This window comes from Vicugna pacos, chromosome 4 (assembly GCF_048564905.1).
Source record: "Vicugna pacos chromosome 4, VicPac4, whole genome shotgun sequence".
Lineage (NCBI taxonomy): Eukaryota > Metazoa > Chordata > Mammalia > Artiodactyla > Camelidae > Vicugna > Vicugna pacos.
The window spans coordinates 52,313,739-52,332,537 of record NC_132990.1 but is presented as its reverse complement, the minus strand read 5'-3'; the positions used below and the strand labels follow the sequence as shown (position 1 = coordinate 52,332,537).

Genomic DNA, 18,799 nt, shown 5'->3' with positions numbered 1-18,799 from the left:
ATAAGATACAATCCCTGTTCTGAAAGTGCTTATGATCCATGGATAGGAGATGTTTGTTTCTGAAAGAGGAATGGTTTTCATTATAAGTTATGCCACTAGAATAGAATAAATTAGCAATTTGAATGATAGAGACAAATTTATTCTCTTTTATCTAGCACAGGATAGATAGGATAAATCTATTATGGAAAAGAGGAAATGCTTCATAGAAAAGGAAGAATTTTGACTTGGAAATTGAAGGATGAGTATGAGCTAAGTAGGATTTGGAATCCTTGAAAGTGGCCTTTTCCTGAACAGAAAAGATTATTCGGGAGTTCCTTTGGTTTTAAGAATTAGTATGTAGTTTATTAAAGTTGAATTTAAAACCCTAATTTTTTCTTAAGTTTTAAAGTTCAGCTTTTATAAACATTAAAAATTTTAAACTGTTTAAATAACTTTTAATATATTCAGTATTTGGTAAGTAGTTCAGTTTTCTGTCAGACCTTCACAAATGTTATATAGTAAATCTTTAATAAATTTAACTTATAAATATGATTAGTCTTAATATGTTAAGTTTCAGCACTGTTTATAGTGAAATTCAAGTTAAAATCACAAGTCTAAATTAATTACTGACATGTTTTAAATTGGAATTATAGGACTGATCTTTTATCCTAATAGTCAAAATTGTCTTATATGTTACCGATAAGTAAAATAAATATGTAAAAACATCATAAATGTTAATAACAAGGATTAGAGTCTCTAAAATATTTATACAGTTAATTTATTTCTTCAGTTTCTTTCCTTGCTTTGAAAGGTGCTTGCCCAGTAAGAATGAATTGTCATTCCAAATAACCAGATTTTTTTTTTCCCCAAATAATTTTGGTTTGAATCTTTCTTGCAAATTCTGAATTTATTTTCTCTGCTGGCTAGTTTTGTTTATCATTCAGAAGGCTTCTGGCTAGGACACTGACTATATATTCTTTCCTTCTAATTCCTAATTGCTAGGACATAAGGCTTTTTTTTAACCCTTTTTGTCAGTGTTCTCAGCAAGGTAGTCTCTAGAGCCTATTTTCTTGCTATACCAGTTGATGTTAATCGGCTGATCCGTTTGCTTCTTTGGTTCTCTTCCTGGATCCTCTTCATGTTCTTCCTATCCCTGAGGGCTGTACCTTTGTAGATATTTAACACACCTCTCCCATGGTTATGTTTGATCACAACACTCAGGTCATACCAGTGACATTTTCTTCTCTTTATTACCCTGGTCCTGGTACCGTGTTCACATGTAGCTTCTCAAAAAATACTGGATTTTAAAAGTGAAAAATAATGAATTGGATAACTAACCAAATTATTTAGTATCTGAAATTTTATCTTACTCCATTCTAAATGAAGAGAGCTAAGAAAGGTAGAATGAGATTAAAGCCTTGCATACTAGATTTGGGAGTTTGGGTTTGCCAAAAGTAGTGAAGTAGTTGTTTTGTAGGACAGACTGTTTCTAATGTATTTAAACTACCATGATGTATTGGAAAAAACATTGTGTGAGGATTAGTGGGCCCCAAATTCAAGGCATAGGTTTGTCAGTGTCTAGTTTGGTAACTTGGACAGCTCCAGTAACCTTTCTCTAATTTTTCATAAGCATGTCATCTGTGTAAAGCCAAGACACAATTGTCACGAAAATGTGATCAGCTATATTTCTGAGTGAACATTTGGCAAGGACATGTATTATACTTTAAGGTTGCTGTCTTTGAAATGTTAAGACTTAGATTGTTAAAATCTGAAAGTTTCATTTTTAATTTTTGAAGTTCTTAAGTGAAGATTCCAATTTTATTTTGGATAAAATTTGCTATATTTAAGTTGGCCTTTTCATTTGAAATTATTTGAAATATACATAGTTTTTGACATCCTTAGTGTAAAAATTTATTTTTCTAATTATTTTATTTGAAAAAGTTTCTAGAGTGGGATTGCTTATTTTGTTGCAGTTTTATCTACCTAGGCTGAAGTGATCTTTTTTTAATCAAAACTTTTTTTTTGAGTATGTATTATTCACAAAGTACAATTTTAGAAGAACAGAAGGATAATAGTAAAAAGTATTCTTCCATTCCCTATCTCCCAGCCCCCATTTTTCCCTTCTTAGTTTCTAAATGTATTCTTTTAGATAACTTCTGTGTCTTCACAAATGATTACTTGTATGTATGTGTTTGTTTTTCTCCTTTTACAGAAATAAAATACTCTATAAACTGATTTGGACCTTGCAATTTTCACGTAGTATCTTTGTGATCATTTCTTCTGAGCGTGGAAGGAAGAATTACATGACCTTGCTATTAATTACGTAAACAGTAGTTAACAGGGAAAGATCATAAAGGGAAAAGGAATCTCTGGACAGCAGTACCATTCTCAAATGGAGATTTCTATTCCAGAGCCAGTGAAAGATTTTAAGGTTAATGTTAGTTGTCATTTATAAAATTTTGAATGGGAGTAAAAGCATATTTTTTAACTTGGTTAAGTTCTGAAGAGTAATAATAAAACATTAATCCAGTTAAAAAAATAAAACAATTTTTTTGAAACCCTTATGTGCCTTTCCCCTGCCCCTTTAGAGTAATACTATCTTAAATTTTATCTTATTCTTGCTCCCTTATAGTTTTGCCATATTAGCAAATAACTTCAACCTCTTATTTAGTTTTACATGTTATTGAACTTCTTAAAAGTGAAATTGTATTTTTGAGTAATTTGCTTTTTATTCATTTAGTGTACTGAGATATCTGTTAATGTATAAGCAGTAGTTCATTCTTTGTTGCTGTGTAGCATTACATTGTAATTAGATATCATAATTGGTAGCTTCAGTATTTTCAGCATTCCATTTTGTCCCCACTTTTGTCATGTTGGCTGTGCCTCTTTGTTTTGTTTTTAAGTGTATGTTCTTTAAGTTAATGTAGCCTGCCTTCTATGCTGTACCACTTCATGCCATAATACAGTGTGTAATGACATGTGAGGTCATTCTTATTTTTGTTTTTCTGTATGTAATGTGTATTTTCCCCTCTACATGGCTTTTTTCCCCTACAAACTTTAAAGATTTTTCCTTTTATCACATTTGCCAGCAGTTTGATTATTTTAATACCTTCATATTATTTTCTTCATGTTTTTCTTAATTTGGTGTTTGCTGATGTTTATTAGGTTTATAGTTTATTGTGTTGGGGGAAATGTCAGCCATTATTCCTTCAAAAAATGTTTTGGTCCCATTCTTTGGGACTCCGATAACGTATATGTTTGACCACTTGATATGGTTCTGCAAGCATTTGAGAATGAGACTTTTTTTTTTTTTACCTTTTATGGTCTGTTTCAGAAAGTATGCTGTCTTCAAGTTCACTGATTTTTTTCTGCAGTATCTAATCTACTCTTAAATCTAACCACTGATTTTTTTTAAAGACTTTTTAAAGAGAAGTTTTAGTTTCACAAAGAAAATTGAAGGGAAGGAACTGATATTTCTTATATACTCCCTCCCCCCCACACATGGCATAGCCTTCTCCATTTGTTAAAATAATGGATCTGTGTTGATATAATCACCCAAGTCCATAGTTTACGGTTCACTCTTGGTGAACCCCATTCTGTGGGTTTGGACAAATGTATGATGACATGTATCTATCACTATGGACTCATACAGAGTATTTTCATTGCCCTAAAAGCCTGTTCATCTCCCTCCCCTGCCCCAACCCTTTGGCAACCACTGATCTAATTGCTATCTCCATAGTATTGGTTTTTGCAGAATGTCATATATTTGGAACCATGCGGTATATAGCCTTTTCAGATTAGTTTCTTTCATTTAGTGATATTTATGTAAGGTTCCTCCATGTTTGTTTCATGGCTTCATAGCTCATTTCTTCTTAGCACTGAATAATATTCCATTGTCTGAATGTACTGCAGTTTATTTATCCATCTACCTTCTGAAGGATATCTTGGTTATTTTCAAATTTTGGCAGTTTTGAACAGAGCTGCTATAAACATTTGTGTGTAGGTTTCTGTGTAGACAAGTTTTCAACTCCTTTGGGTAAGTACTAAGGAGAGCAGTTGCTGCATCATATGGTAAGAGTATGTTTAATATTGTAAGGAACAACCAAAATAATGTTCCACAGTGGCTATACCATTTTGCATTTCCACCAGCAATAAATGAGAGTCTCTGTTGCTCCATATCCTTGTCAGCATTTGGTATTGTCAGTGTTCCAGATTTTGGTCATTCTAATAGATGTGTAGTAGTATCTCATTATTATTTTAATTTGCATTTCCCTGATAACATATAACGTGGACCATCTATCCCTATGCTGACTTGCCTTGTGTCTTCTTTGGTGAGGTGTCTGTTATGGTCTTTGGCCCATTTTTAAGTTAGGTTGTTTTCTTATTGTTGAGTTTTAAGAATTCTTTGAGTATTTTGGATAACAGTTCCTTATCAGATGTGTCTTTTGTAGAGGTTTTCTCCTAGTCTGGGCTTAATATTTTTGTACTCTTGACACTATCTTTTGTAGAACAGAACTTTTTTTTTAACTTCAGTGACATCCAGTTTATCAGTTATTTTGTTCATGCATTGTACCTTTAGTGTTGTATCTAAAAACTCATCACCATACTCAGGGTCATCTACATTTTTCCTCCTGTTACCTTCTTAGAATTTTATAGTTTTACATTTTACATTTAGATCTGTTGTGATCCATTTTGAGTTAATTTTTGTGAAGCGGTGAAGGTCTCTGTCTAGATTCATTTTTTTTTTTCATATGGATGTCCAGTTGTTGCAGCATCATTGTTGAAAAGACAATCTTTGCTCCCTTGTCAAAGATCAGTTGACTTTGTGGTTCTATTTCTGGGCTCTGTTCTGTTCCATTTATTTATTTGTCTATTCTTTTGCCGATACCACACTGTCTTGATTACTATAGCTTTATAGTAATTTTTGAAATTGGTGTCAGTCCTTTGAATTGTTCTTCTTCAGTATATGTTGGCTAGTCAGTATAGTAGTCTAGGGTCTTTTGCCTCTCTGTATTGACTTTAGAATCAGTATGTGTATATCCACAAAATGACTTGCAGGTATTTTGGTTGGATTTGTATTCAGTCTATAGATTAAGTTGGGAAGAACTGACATCTTGACAATACTGAATCTTTCTATCCATGAACCTGGAATGTCCTCCATTTGTTTAGTTCTTTGATTTTGTTCATCAGTTTTGTAGTTTTCTTCATATAGATCTTAAGTATATTTTATTAGATATTAGATTATTAGATTCATTTTTTGGGGGGTGCTAATGTAAATGTTATTATGTTTTTAATTTCAAATTCCATGTGTTCATTGCTGGTATTTAGGAAAGCAATTGACTTTTAGATATTAATGTTGTATCCTGCAACCTTGCTCTAATTGTTCCAGGATTTTTTTTTTTTTCTGTTGATTGTTTCATGTTTTCTAGAAAGATGACCATGTGATCTGTGAATAAAGACCAACCAATGAATTTTAAGTTTTAGATAATGTGTTTTTTTATCTCAAGAGTTTTTTTGGTTCATCTTCTGTTTCTCTTATATTCATTTTATAATAGTTGTTTAAAGTTCTTATCTGCTAATTCTGTCATATCTGTCATTTATGTTGGTTGATTTTTTTTCCTGTTTATGTGGCACATTTTCATGTTTCTTAACGTGTAGTAGATTGTGAGTGGATATTGGACAGTAGAAATTTTATATGGTAGATTTTGCCTCCTTCTTTTAAAGAGTATTTTGCTGTGTTCTGACAGGCAGACAAGTTACTTATCAGCTTTATCCCTTAGTCTTGTCTTTAAGTTTTGTTGCAGTGGTTTATTAGAGTACATAGCCTTTACTAAGGTGAGGATCAGTAAACTACAGTTTTAGGCCAGATCTGGGTTGGCCCTGTTTTTGTACCACCCTTGAGCTAAGAGTGGTGTTTACTTTCTGGTAAATCAGTTGTTAAAGCAGAAAAAGTAACTCAAAACCAAGAATATGTGGCAGAATCTGAGTCCTGCAAAACCTAAAATACTTAACTTATTTGGTCCTATTTTACAGAAAAGGTTTGCTAACTCCTGCCCTAGTGCTAATTTAGCCCTACTGTTATGTTCTCTTTCTGAGTATCATCTGAATGACCGCGGTGTTCTATGAAAACACTCCATTCTGACTGGTTAGAAATCAAACATCTCTTTGCCCTGTTTGAGCTTTGTGCACAGCTCTGCTGCTGCTTTGGCCACGTGGAATTTCACTAGTGCAAGTACGGCTTTTTATTCATCAACATACCTGAGGAGCCTGGAGCTGGCTGTCAGGCAAGAAGAGAAGAATTCGACTTTGTCAAATGGCCTTTATTGGAGAACAGGGAATCCTGTCAACCTTTTGACCATCTTTCTGGGCTGAATTGAGAAAATAGGAGAATCAGGGGGCCTCTGAGGGGTCTGATCTCCTCCACATTTCCCAAATTCTTAACTACAAAAGCAGAGAGGCTTAAAAGCCAAGCCGATAACCTCTGTGACTCATAGTCCTAAGGAAATAATGATTAGCTCCAGTCCCTGGCCTGAAAGTGGGTTGGGTCTTTAGTGCGCGCACAGGCTCTCATTACAGATTCTTGACGGCTATACCTTAGTAATAGGGACATATAGGCAGAGACCATGAATACAGATTAAATTTCTCCAGAGAACTGCTGAGGACCTCTGAAGACACTGAAAACTATAAAATGTTACTGAGAGATATTAAAGATGACCTAAATACATGCAGGGATATATAATGTTCATGGATAGGGAGACTTCTATGTTGTAAAAAATAATAGCTAAGTTAATATATAGTATAGATTCTGTAGTATAGATTCAGTGTAATCCAAAGTCAGAGCTGATGTTTTTGTGGAAATTGAAAAGGTGATTCTAAAATTAACATTGAAATGCTGAGGAACAAAAATAGCAGGACCTTGTTGAGTAAAAAGGCCGGAGGGCTTATACTACCAGACATCCATTATAAAGCCGTGGTAATTAAGCAGTTGAGACAATAGGAGAAAGCAAGTGGGGCACAAAAGGACTCTGAACACAAGCATGCTTCCAATCCTAGGGAACCCTTGGGTGGGCTTTAGAGGCAGCTTGGGTGAAATGAGTTTGTTCCCAACACCCACCAGCTACGTAAAGGAATAGTGGGGTAGGAAAGAGCCCCAGAAGAGAAGCAGACCCCTCAAACTTAGAGAAAAATTACAACTGCAGTACAAAGAACTTCTGTTTTCTTAGACTATTTGATGTAATGCCCATAGTCCATACTTTAGCATGCAGGCATACCTTGTTTTATTGTGCTTCACTTTATTGTACTTTGAAGATACTGTGGTTTTTTTGTTTTTTGTTTTTTTTTTTAAAATAGAATGTTTGTGGCAACCCTGCTTTGAGGAAGTTTGTTAGCACCCATTTTTCCAATAGCATTTGTACACTTTGTGTCTCGGTGTTACTTCTTGTAATATTTCATACTTTTTCATTGTTACTGTATTTCTTATGGTGATCAGAGATCTTTGATACCACTATTGTAATTGCTGGTTGGGGACATCACCAACAGCACCCGTGTAAGATGGCAAACTTAATAAATATTGTATGTGTTCTGACTGCTCCACCAACCAGCTGTTCCCCCTATATCTCCCTCTCCTCAGGCCTCCCTATTCCCTGAGACACAACAATGTTGAAATTAGGCCAGTCAGTAACCATCCAATGGCCTCTACATGTGTTCAAGTGAAAGGAAGAGTCCACATCTCTTACTTAAAATCAAAAGATAAGAATGATTAAGCTTAGTAAGGAAGGCATGTTGAAAGCTGGGATAGGCTGGAAGCTCTTGGGCCACTTAGCCAAGCTAAAGATGCAAAAGAAAAGTTCTTATAGAAAAAAAGGGCTACTCCAGTGAACACACAAGTGATAAGTATAACAGCCTTATTGCTGATGTGGAGAAAGTTTGGTCTGGATAGAAGATCAAACTAGCCACCACATTCCTTCAGGCCAAGGCCAAAGCCAAATCCAGAGCAAAGCCCGAACTCTCTTCAATTCTGTGAAGGCTGAAAGAGGTGAGGGAGCTACAGAAGCAAAGTTTGAAGCTAGTAGATGCTGGTTCCTGATGTTTAAGGAAAGAAGTTACATCCATAACATGAAAGTTCAAGATGAAGCGCCAAGTGCTGATAGAGAAGTTGCAGCAAATTATCTGAAAGATCTAGCTAAGATAATTTTTGGAAGTGGCTGTACTCCTCAACAACAGATTTTCAGTGTAAACAAAACAGCTTTATTTTGGAAGAAGATGCCATCTAGGACTTTTCATGGCTAGAAAGAAGTCAGTGCCTGGTTTTAAACCTTCAGAGGACAGGCTGACTCTTGTTAGGGGCCAGTGCAGCTGGTGACTTTTAGGATGAAGCTAGTACTCATTTGCCATTCTGCAGATCCTAGGGCTCTTAAAGAATTATGCCAATCATACCTGTGCACCATAAATGAAGCGAAGCCTTGATGAAAATGCATCAGTTTACAACATGGTTTACTGATTATTTAAGCTCACTGTTGATACCTACTGTGCAGAAAAAAAGATTCCTTTCACAGTATCACTGCTCATTGATAATGCACCTGGTCACCCTAGAACTCTGGTGGAGATGTACAAGATTAACGTTGTTTTCATGCCTGCTAACACAGCATCCTTCCTGCAGTCCATGGATCAAGGAGTCATTCTGACTTTGAGGTCAAAGCATAGAGCTGTTGATTTTTGAGGACTGACAGTTCTCTTGAATTTATCTTGACTGTTCATTCTCTTCCTAGAGTGACATTCTTCTTTCTACCAGTCTTGTCTTTGTCTCTCTGTGCAATTTTTCTACCCATTTCATTTTTGGTCCTGCATTCCGTTAGCTTCTAGAGTTGTGTTGTGATTCTTTGAAGGACTCAATGCTGTCCTTTCCTCTTATTTTCTTGAGAACTTAGAAAATTGAAGTAGTAGAGATTTAATCCCCACCTCCCTCATATTTTTCTTCTTTTCCTGTGGACTGTTCTCTTTTACCTTTGGGGAAAGGAGGCAGCATTATAATTACTTTGAACAGGATACTGGTATTTTCTGGATTGTAATTTTTTTTTCCTATGCTATGTTTTTCCACCAAGAAAGGGTTTTGTCAGCCCTCTGTTCACATCGCTCAGATCTTCCTGTTGTAGCACCTACTTAATAGAAATGTAGTCTGTACCTTGGTAGCTGGTAAGCTACTTGAGGACTGTGAGACAGAAGAGTTTCTCATCCTTTCATTCCTGTGTGTAGCACCTAATAGGACTAGCTCAGTGCTCAGTAAATGTTTAATAAATGAATTATTTGGAAAATAAGCCTAAATATATGAGGCTTGATTGTTTGACCTTTAACATTTGCATCTTTAAAGTCACTTTTTGTTAAGTTTCCTCTTAATATGTAGAGTAGGCAGGTTTAAAAAAAAAATCTATTGAACTTGTTTCTGACCTAAAATGTTCTGATTTGATACTGGTTTTCTTCTTTTCTGACAGACAGTTTGTCACAATTTATTGGTTATCCCTGCCCGAAGTCAGAGCTTTGACATCCTGCAAAGTGCCATCAGTAAGCATTTGGTAAATATACATAAATTTTTTGTTACACAAAAAGGCATAGAGATTCATTGGTTAAGATTGAGTTTGCCCTACCTGAGGAGACAGTGAGTGTCCAGAATTCTAAGCTTAATAATTTCGTGGCCTCTCATAGCGTGATGCTGTGAGAACTGAAAAATCTTAGTGTTCTTCCTGGCTATTACTAATTAATTCTGTGACCTTGGGAAAACCTTTTATTTTCCTGGGATCTTACTTTCTACATCTGCAATGAAAGACCTTAAAATTATACCTCAGGTCCTTTTGACTTAAATGCTTTAAATTAACACACGCCTGCTGTCACTCTATTGGGAATCCAACATCCAGACTTGGATCCAGTTTCCACTGAGAAGATTTGAGGTCTAAAGTAGGGATGTCACCTGTCAGCCTGGAGGCCTGCTCACTAGAAGCAGGGAGCTCAGCCATGAAACCGACTTACGTTTTGGCCAGTGGGTGTCTCTTGTTCTCATTGGTATTAAATTCACATTAGGTATACCTGGAGTTTGCTTTTCATTTCCTTCAACATTTACACTTTGACCTTTGGCTTTTTAGTATAATAATGGATTATAATGCAAGGGAGGGCTCCAGAAATTTATCTTCCAGGGACTCTGACTTGTTTGGATAATTTTATAGTCACATCCACATCCCCCTTTCTTTACTTCCCTTGAGTTGGAAGACTGCTGCTTTGAATTCCCAATATTCTTTTCTCCCTGCTGTCGAACTTCCAATCCTTATACCTTGTCTCTTCGAAGACCCCCACTTTTTCCTCCCTTCTACGCCAGAAATTTATGCCCTCCTTTGACTACATTCACTATTCTAGTAAAAGATCAACATGCCAGTCAGTCTTGGCTACTTTTTTCAGACAACTTGATGGAAAGGTTAAGACCTCAGAGCCTGCAGACTTTGTGATTACTCAGCAGTAGTTTGCAGGAGATTTAAACCATGCATATATACAGTTAAAAGTTACAGTCCATCTTAATGACAGATTATACAGTAGAGTCCAGATGAGTTAGCATACCTTGATGTCCCTTATATGAGTTTGGGGGAGTGAAGCAGTCAAGTGAAATCCAGTGCAGGTGTTTTCCTTAGTCATGTCTAAATGACTGGCTAAACCAAAGGGCAGGGGAAAGGATAATTGTAAAATGAACTCTGGTTTGTACATTTAATTACCTGAGATGGAGGTGATACCAGTTAGAGTTTTCCAGTCTGAATAATCTAAAGATCATGTAAATGTGATGGTATCAAGATTTTCTTTGCATGCATGAAATAATCCTTTTAAATAATGGCATTTCTGGCCATCAATAGAAATTGTAATATCTAGAAGATTTTAGAACACTGTCATGAAGGGGAGATTGTGGATTGAATCGGTGTGTTTTCTTGAGTTTGCATGTTTTCAGTCATTTACTGTAGCAATTAAATTCTCAAAGGAAAACAGGACCTTAAGGTGTGGTAGTTGGCATGGCATGTATTATGTATATACTAGTTTTCACTAGAAGTGACAGTTAACTCCAGTTAATGGTGTTTTGTTTTATCCTGGGGTGAGGGGCTGTCGTGAAGAGGTCATTAATCTCATTTTTCTCTGCCTAGGTTGGGTTGACTGTAATTCCAGACAGCACAGCTGGCTGTGTTTTGGGTGTTATGTGTAAGCTCCTGGATCATACGTGTGTACTTAGTGAGTCTCTCCTGCCGTTTCTGGCTTCCTGTTGCTACAGTCTTTTTTATTTTCTACTTACTTTAGAAAAAGGAGAAGCAGAACATCTAAGAAAAAGGTAATAGTTCTCATTTTTTCCTACCTGTTGGACTCCCCCAGACAGTCAATCAGTCCAAAAAAGAGAGCTTTTCTAGAATCTAATTCTCTTTCAGAGTTTGTATAAACCTAGCTAGCTTTTTCTTTGTTCTTTCATGACTCCCCTTTGTGTTGTGGCGAGCATTCCTAATTTATGCTTTTTCCTTTAAGCTACAAATTTGAAAAGTTAGATGGCATTACAAAGTTTGAAAGTTTCCCTTATTAAAATTGCTATAGATCTGGCAAGAAGAAAAATTCTAGTTTTAGAAGGATGGGCTTATTATTAGTACAAGCCTTTTGTATTTTGTTTTTGGCTTTATTAGAACTAGCCATTGTGGGATTTTAAATTCTTGGATTTAAGGAAATTGTTCTAAGTTGCTAGTGTTCTTAATTAGTGCTTTTGCTCATATATAATTTTTAGACTAAAGCTTCTAGTACAGTATGAAAGATTTCACTTTAATTTTCAAAAAGTATGCTCATATTCATGTTCATATTGGAATGCTGTTAATTCATTGCAGGAGTTTTTTAAAAAATCTAACAGATGAGCAAATATAAGAAAATAAAAATCCTTCTATCACATTTTAACATTTGCCTTTCTAGTCTTTTCTGAACTTTTAAATGTCATAGAAATATATCATACATATGATTGTATAAGATATTTAAATAGTTTAAAGACTAAGTATTAACTGAACATCCACATCCATTTGCTGGACCTCCAGGTTCAGAAACGGAACCTCGTCAGCATGCACACTCTCCATTTCCCCTCCACAGTTACATTTCTTTTCTGTACCCCCAGAGACCACTTTTCTGTTGATCACTTCTTGCCTTTCTATTTAAACTTTTTTTATGCATTTATAAATAATTTAATTTTATTTTGCATATTTTAAGAATATGATATAAAATGAATCATACTGTATGTATTTTTTTTATTTATTGTCATCTGTGAGAGTTAACGCATGTTGATTCAAAAATATGTTGATTCAAAAATATATTTCATTCAGTTGTTTCTCTATACCAGAAATCAGCAAACTTCTTTCTGTAGAGTTAGGTGGTAAATATTTTAGGTTTTTTAAACCATAAAGTCTCTTGTCAGAACTACTCAGCACTACCCTGGTAGTGAGAAGGCAACATTAGATAATACGTGAATGAATGGGTGTGGCTATGTTCCAGTAAAATTTTACGTACAGATACAGGCTCTGAGCTCGAATGGCTGCGGTCTAGTACCCCCATTCTGTAGTTTCTGTTATTTTGAATGTACTATAACTTACCCATTTTACTGTCAATAGACATTTGGATTTTTTCCACTAAATGGGTGTATTTAAAACTTTGTAGATTTCACTATTAATAATCCTTGTAAAATTTACACATAAACATTGATTTGATGGTATTTTCTTACCCATCAAACTTTAGGTCTGATAGGTCAAGAAAAGGCATCGTAATTATTTAGCAAAGAACTTGTCAGGGTTCTAAAAATTTTATAGTAAGCATCCCCATTTATGAAATATATATATTGCTATTTGTCATTTTCTGCCACTTGAAATATATAGGAGCCCCTTTGTGAAACACTGGTGAGAAGTTTCAGAGATCTTCTCAGATAGAAGAACATCCTGCTTTGATTCAGTGTGGCTGGACTGAACAGAATACAATGTATTTAATACACTTTGCCTGTTTAAAATTCTGTTTTAAGTGTTTTGTCTGGGTATTGGAAAGTTTGATATTACCAGAATCTTACGCATCTGTCAGGATGACATTACTTAGTCACAAGGAAGTGTTGGCAGTCAGAGTCTCTGTTAAATATGATCACTAGGGCTTCGAGAATGTCCTGTTAAGCCTGGGAAAATGCTGGTTGTTAGGCTTCCTGAAACCCATAAAATCTGGGAGAGCAGCTGATTCCTCACTGCATTTGCTTGTTTAGCTCTGGTAAGACCCAGTTTTTATTAGCTTTGTGGGGTTTTACCAGAAAACACCATGTTTCTTAGAAGGACATTTTTAGTTTTGGAAAGTATTGATAGGGCGGTTTTCCCATATGTGTTGGTTCACTGTCTTGTTCCTGTCTCTGCTGTTGCAGGGACAAGCTATGGGGGGTCTGTGTCTCCATGCTGGCTCTCCTGCCACGAGTCCTACGGTTGATGCTGCAGAGCCTGCGGGTGAACAGAGCTGGGCCTGAGGAGCTGCCTGTTGTGGGCCAGCTGCTTCGCCTGCTGCTTCAGCATGCACCCCTCAGGACTCATATGTTGACCAATGCCATCTTGGTGCAGCAGATCATCAAGAATATCACAGTAAGAAAAGAAGCTTGGGGAACAAGGACTTTGTACTGTTCGCACTAGATTCATGGGCATGGCGGGTGCTCCTGGGAGGCCACGGTTCCTGTGTGTTGACTGACTCTTGGGATTAAGCCCAGTGTGGTGATACCTTCTGGCTTCCCCTGCTGTCTAGTCCCTGACTGTCACATAACCAGGGGGGTGTCTTTGATCCCAGAATCAGTAATGAAAGCCTTCAAATACTCAAATGAATTAAGATGGCAGGCTGCTTAGTTGGAAAAGGTACAGGCATCAGAGTCACTGCTGCCTGGATTGTGATGCAGATTCTATTGATTAACTATGATAGTTGGTGGGGTTTTTCTTTTTTACCTCTCTCTGAGCTTGTTTTCCTAGCTGTAAAAATGGGAATAATAGCAGCTACATTGGGTTTTGGTGACCATTAAATGAGATCATCCAAGTAAAGTTTATACCGCATCTGTATCACATTAAGTACCCAACAAATATTAGCTGTCATTAAAGATATTTAGGGGGAGGGGACAGCGCAAGTAGTAGAGAGCATGCTTAGCACACACGAGGTCCTGGGTTCAATCTCCAGTACCTCCATTAAAATAAATTAATTAATTAAACCTAATTACCCCTCCCCTCCAACAAAAACTATATTTTAAAAAAAAGGATATTTAGCAAGAATAAACGACAGGCCTATTTTTAGTCACTTAGTTCACTTGAAGAGAAGGATGTTGGAATTGCAGGCTTCATCTTTGTCTAATGGTTGGTTCTGTATTTACCTGGGGCAGGCAGCTCTGTTGTCTAGGGGTCCTTTTGTGTTTTTGGTTTGGGAGTTAAAGAGAGGTTTTTGGTATAGGTATTTGGGGGGGTCAGTTATTGATCGCTATTATGTAATAATACTTCAAAGAGTTTATACATGCATATAACACAGGTGTGTGTTCTGAATTTTCTTAGTAATGGAAGAAGATGCAGAAAATTCAGAAATAGTAGAAAGGAAGAAAAGTAAAGGATTTGGATTATTCTGAGGTTGGAGAACCAGCCCATCTCTATAAGGAAGAGAATGACAAATTATCTGTTGGCCCTATAAAATTATTTTAATAGTTGATGTTAGTGCAAAGATCATGAGATGCTAGAATACCAAGAGGAGGAAGTCCAGTATGTCAGAGTGGTTAAACGGTGAGATTTCATCAGTCCCTAGCCAGAGTAGGAGGGAAGAGCCCAACAAGAAACCAGTAGCACTTGTACTTGAGGATTAACTAGGAATTTTCACTACCTGTGGTAATGCCCAATAAATAGGTTCCCTTTTTCAGTGAGATTTTCTGTGGTAATTTATACATGATGATACCTTGGCAAGGACTTAGATCTTGTTTGGGTGTGAAAACTGTCAGGGAGCAGTTTTGGTACAACTCTCATTACTCTTGTGTTTCTCTGCAGACATTGAAGAGTGGAGGTGTGCAGGAGCAGTGGCTCACAGACTTACATTATTGCTTCAACATGTACATCACTGGGCATCCCCAGGGGCCCAGTGCATTGAGTACAGTATATTGAAAAGGCACCATGCACCTCCTGTTTGAAATTGTTTATTCACATCTAATTTTGAAAAGAGACTGATGTAATTAAATGTTTGTCATTAAAGCTGAACTTTTAAAGAAGTTGTTTATGAACTTTCCTTTGCACTGAAATAGGAAACGTTCCTTCTGATGCACAGGCTGGCTTCCTGGACTAGCATGTGGTATGTGGCTATGAGTGGTTACAAGTGGTAGGGTACTGTGTATTTCATAGCAAGATATATACAAAATACAGAGTGATGATATGGTACCTTCTGTTACTAAGGAATTAGCTGAATCTTTGCAGTCTCTTCCAGGCAAACCTTTGTGTTCTCAGCTCCAGGCTAGTTTGGGGTTTTGTTTGGGAGTGGCTGCCCTTATCCGTCACAACATGCAGCTTCTCACTATAGAGTTCTGTTGTTTACAGAGGATTTTTAGCCCTCTGTGCAGTGGCAAGATTTCAAGACAGTGCTATAGTTTTGTATTTTCCTACACCTAAATCAATGCTTGGTCTGATCTAGATAATGCTTACAAAATTAGTTTCTACTAATGATCCATTTTAACAGTTTTTAATTTCTATTATAAGCTTTTTCATAATAATGAAGTAATTTAACTGGACAACTGTAAAAAAAAGAATCCAGGTAATTAACACTACTGCTTCCTATCTCTTACTGTCAGGACAGGGGTGGCTTAAAATCTTAAAATGGAAGCAGTCCTAGAAACATTTGTGAGCCTAATATGTCACTGTTTCTTCCTACTGTCTATATTCCTAGTAGCTTTGCCCTTAAAATGTGTGAAAAAGCCCACAATCACTGCATTTTATTTAAACCAGGTGTTTTCTTAGAGACCTAGAATGCATATTTAGTATTTTCCCCTGCCAAAGGAATGGCATTTTGACAAGGTTGCTCACCTCTGCAGGTCAGGCAGAAAATGCAAGTGCAATGTTAAGGCCCGAATTGGCACCTTTTGCATGAATGATCTGCTCTGTGAACCTGCCGGATGGATTCCATGGTGCTGATACCTCTGCTGGTGCTCGGCAGTAGGAACGCCATGCACAGAGGACGTGGCAGCATCCTGTGGCCTTCAGAGGCTGACACAGGGACTGTAAATGTAAGCAGTCAACAGAGTGTACCTGTTAACAGTCTTACAAAATTTCTAAAAGACACTGGGTCATGATTCTGGTCTAAAAATTAAAACTGATACTGTTGTAATAACAGGATGTGGTATCTGCAATGAAGTTCCTTGCATTAGGTCCCAGGAAAGTAGTGAAATGCAGGCAGCTGCTGTAGGACAGCCTCCTCCCCATCTCATTAGTTCTTCACTGGAGCCAACAAACCAAGGTCGCAGCAGCTGGCAGGCAGAAATCCCACCCCAGCAGCCCTTTTAGTGCTCACATTCTGAGTTTGACTTAGACTGTACTGTTAATTAGGAATTCCCTTTCCAGCCTTACTGACCAGCATGGAGGCAGCCAGCTAAGCAGTTTTGCATGGGAGTAGTCTACCTTGGTCCTTTCAGCACAGGCTAGGCATTTACTTAACAGTGCTATGTGACAGCAGGAAGGAAACACTGGCATTTCCTGTTGTTACCACATTTTCAGGCTGATAAAGCTTCGGACATGGATATTAAAGTTCTCCCAAAGTGTGAAAGATTATCAGCAAGAACTTGAAATCTGCACTAGCTATTTTGTGCTCCTCCGGGTACAGTCTTCCTCCAGAGGCAGTCGAAGCTTTGTTTTGGTTTTTGATGTATTAGCTGATTGCAGGTTATAAGAAAAATTCCTTGATCTTCCACTGTTCTCAAGGAGTTGTATACACTGCAAGTTGCTCACTGTTAAAAACAAATACCAGAGAGAGATGCAGATTTATTAATTTTAATGCTGAAGGGAAGAGTTCCCTGATGGGGAGGAAAAAGGGTTTGGGTTGGACTATCCATGAGGCTAAAGGGATGACTAGTTTATTGTAGAGACTGGATGATTTATCAGTCTTGCATTCTCCATCTCTAAGATGCTTGACATCTCTCTAAGGAAAGAACCTGGACTGGGAGGGGCAGGTGTTTGAGAAGCCAGGACTGGAACACAGGTCTTCAGTCTGCCTGGAATTACGGGGATGATACTGCTTTTCTCTGTGCCTCTCTAACAACATGAACATATACAGACGTGTAATTTTCCATGTGCCACGTACTTGGCTATAGTCCATTCTAGACAACAGGTTCATTTGAAAACTATTCAGGTGGTAGACTGATAGGCATATTAGACTTGAAGTGGATATTTTAGGCCTTTTTATGACTTTATTACAAATGTAAAGGATGCTCCAGTTGGAAAGTGAGTGGTGTGCTCAGCCCTCTCACTCAATAAATGAGGATGCTGAGCACCTAGGCAGTTAAGAGACCTTGCTCAGGCCATGCTGCTCTATGTTGTCCTAACGAACAAAGAAGCAAACATGAAAGGTAAGTAGTTTCTTAAAAGTTACAAAAATATGTCTTACTTTCTCTTCTGGTTTTATTACTATTACTTCAATAAAGTTAAAGTGAACTGCTTTGGAACTCGTGTGTCTTTGGCTGTCTTCACTCCATCAAGTCTTGAGTTGTCACCTGCATACTCTCTGTAGGTGGGCAGGAACATTCTGCCTTCACACAGGGGTACCAGTAATCCCTTAAGCCATGGTTATTCTATTTACTGGGATGGAATTTTTTAAAGGAAGTTCTTTTATTTTTAAAGAGAGGGGCCTCCAAATTTAGGACATTACATGTATGCTCTCTGATCGTTAATTACTATGCAGCTGTTCTTTGTGGGTGTGTATGTAGGTGGTTTGCAGGGTGGGTACAGAAGACAGGAGAATGTGGTTGTCTCCTGAATGCATGTAGAGAAAGTCCAAGGAGGCTTTTACTTTGCCATTTCCAGCTCACTTTCTGCTCCTTTTGAAGACGTAAAGGCAATACTAAAGCCTCCCCCTACGTTGATGGCTAGAGCAACAGTCTTCACTCAGATGAGTGTGAGCACGTATGATGTGCAAACAACTTACTAAAACTAAGTAGAACAGTGAGCAGAATCCCAAGATCCTTATCTTAACCTTGTGGAATTCTCAAAGCAAAAGATGAAGAGTCTATTCAAGGTGAAGACAAAAGTTAATGGTTTCTCCTTGGTTCAGTTTGGCATCTGTGATTCCACAGGATCAGAAACTTACATGGATGTCCAAGTCATGGAAATTTACAGACACGTATTCTGTATAAAGCACATGCTGCAGCAAAACTGGCTGACAGCTCTGACTGACCATCAGCCTTATTCACAGGTTAGTGGTTAACGTGGGTGGGTGGCCTCAAAAAACATTTGTCCAAGTTTCAGTGTTGGAAAAGATTCTAAGTTCTTGTCCGTTTTCAAGCCAGTGTAGGACAAACAAGCTGTTTGTTCATATGAGGGCTTAAGAAACTACTAAGTATTTCTTTGAATTTGTTTATTCTGTCCTTTAACTAAAAACCTTTTATGCTGCTAAACACTTTCATTTCTAAAGATTTGGTAGTCCTGGGCTTTTCTCTTGAGACAAAGTAAAAAATGCTCAAAAATTTATAATATTTGATTACCTAAATGCTAGTTCTTTGGCAGTTTTATCTGACAGTTGTTTTTGAAACCACTCTTCAGATCAC

General features: G+C 37.1%; 2 protein-coding genes across 8 annotated transcripts in view; one reads left to right on the top strand and one right to left on the bottom strand.

The window, feature by feature from the left end:
* TEX10 (testis expressed 10) overlaps positions 1 to 15,265 on the top strand; it is a 45,477-nt gene extending 30,212 nt beyond the window's left edge. For all 4 annotated transcript variants that reach the window (XM_072959834.1, XM_072959831.1, XM_072959833.1 and 1 more), the window contains exons 12-15: positions 9,468 to 9,548; positions 11,148 to 11,329; positions 13,415 to 13,625; positions 15,048 to 15,265. In XM_072959834.1, the coding sequence (XP_072815935.1) occupies positions 9,468 to 9,548; positions 11,148 to 11,329; positions 13,415 to 13,625; positions 15,048 to 15,161 (588 nt within the window). In that variant the 3' untranslated portion in view covers positions 15,162 to 15,265. The remainder of the gene's footprint in view (positions 1 to 9,467; positions 9,549 to 11,147; positions 11,330 to 13,414; positions 13,626 to 15,047) is intronic.
* INVS (inversin) overlaps positions 15,178 to 18,799 on the bottom strand; it is a 122,396-nt gene continuing 118,774 nt past the window's right edge. For all 4 annotated transcript variants that reach the window (XM_072959828.1, XM_072959826.1, XM_072959830.1 and 1 more), the window contains one exon: positions 15,178 to 16,987. In XM_072959828.1, the coding sequence (XP_072815929.1) occupies positions 16,839 to 16,987 (149 nt within the window). In that variant the 3' untranslated portion in view covers positions 15,178 to 16,838. The remainder of the gene's footprint in view (positions 16,988 to 18,799) is intronic.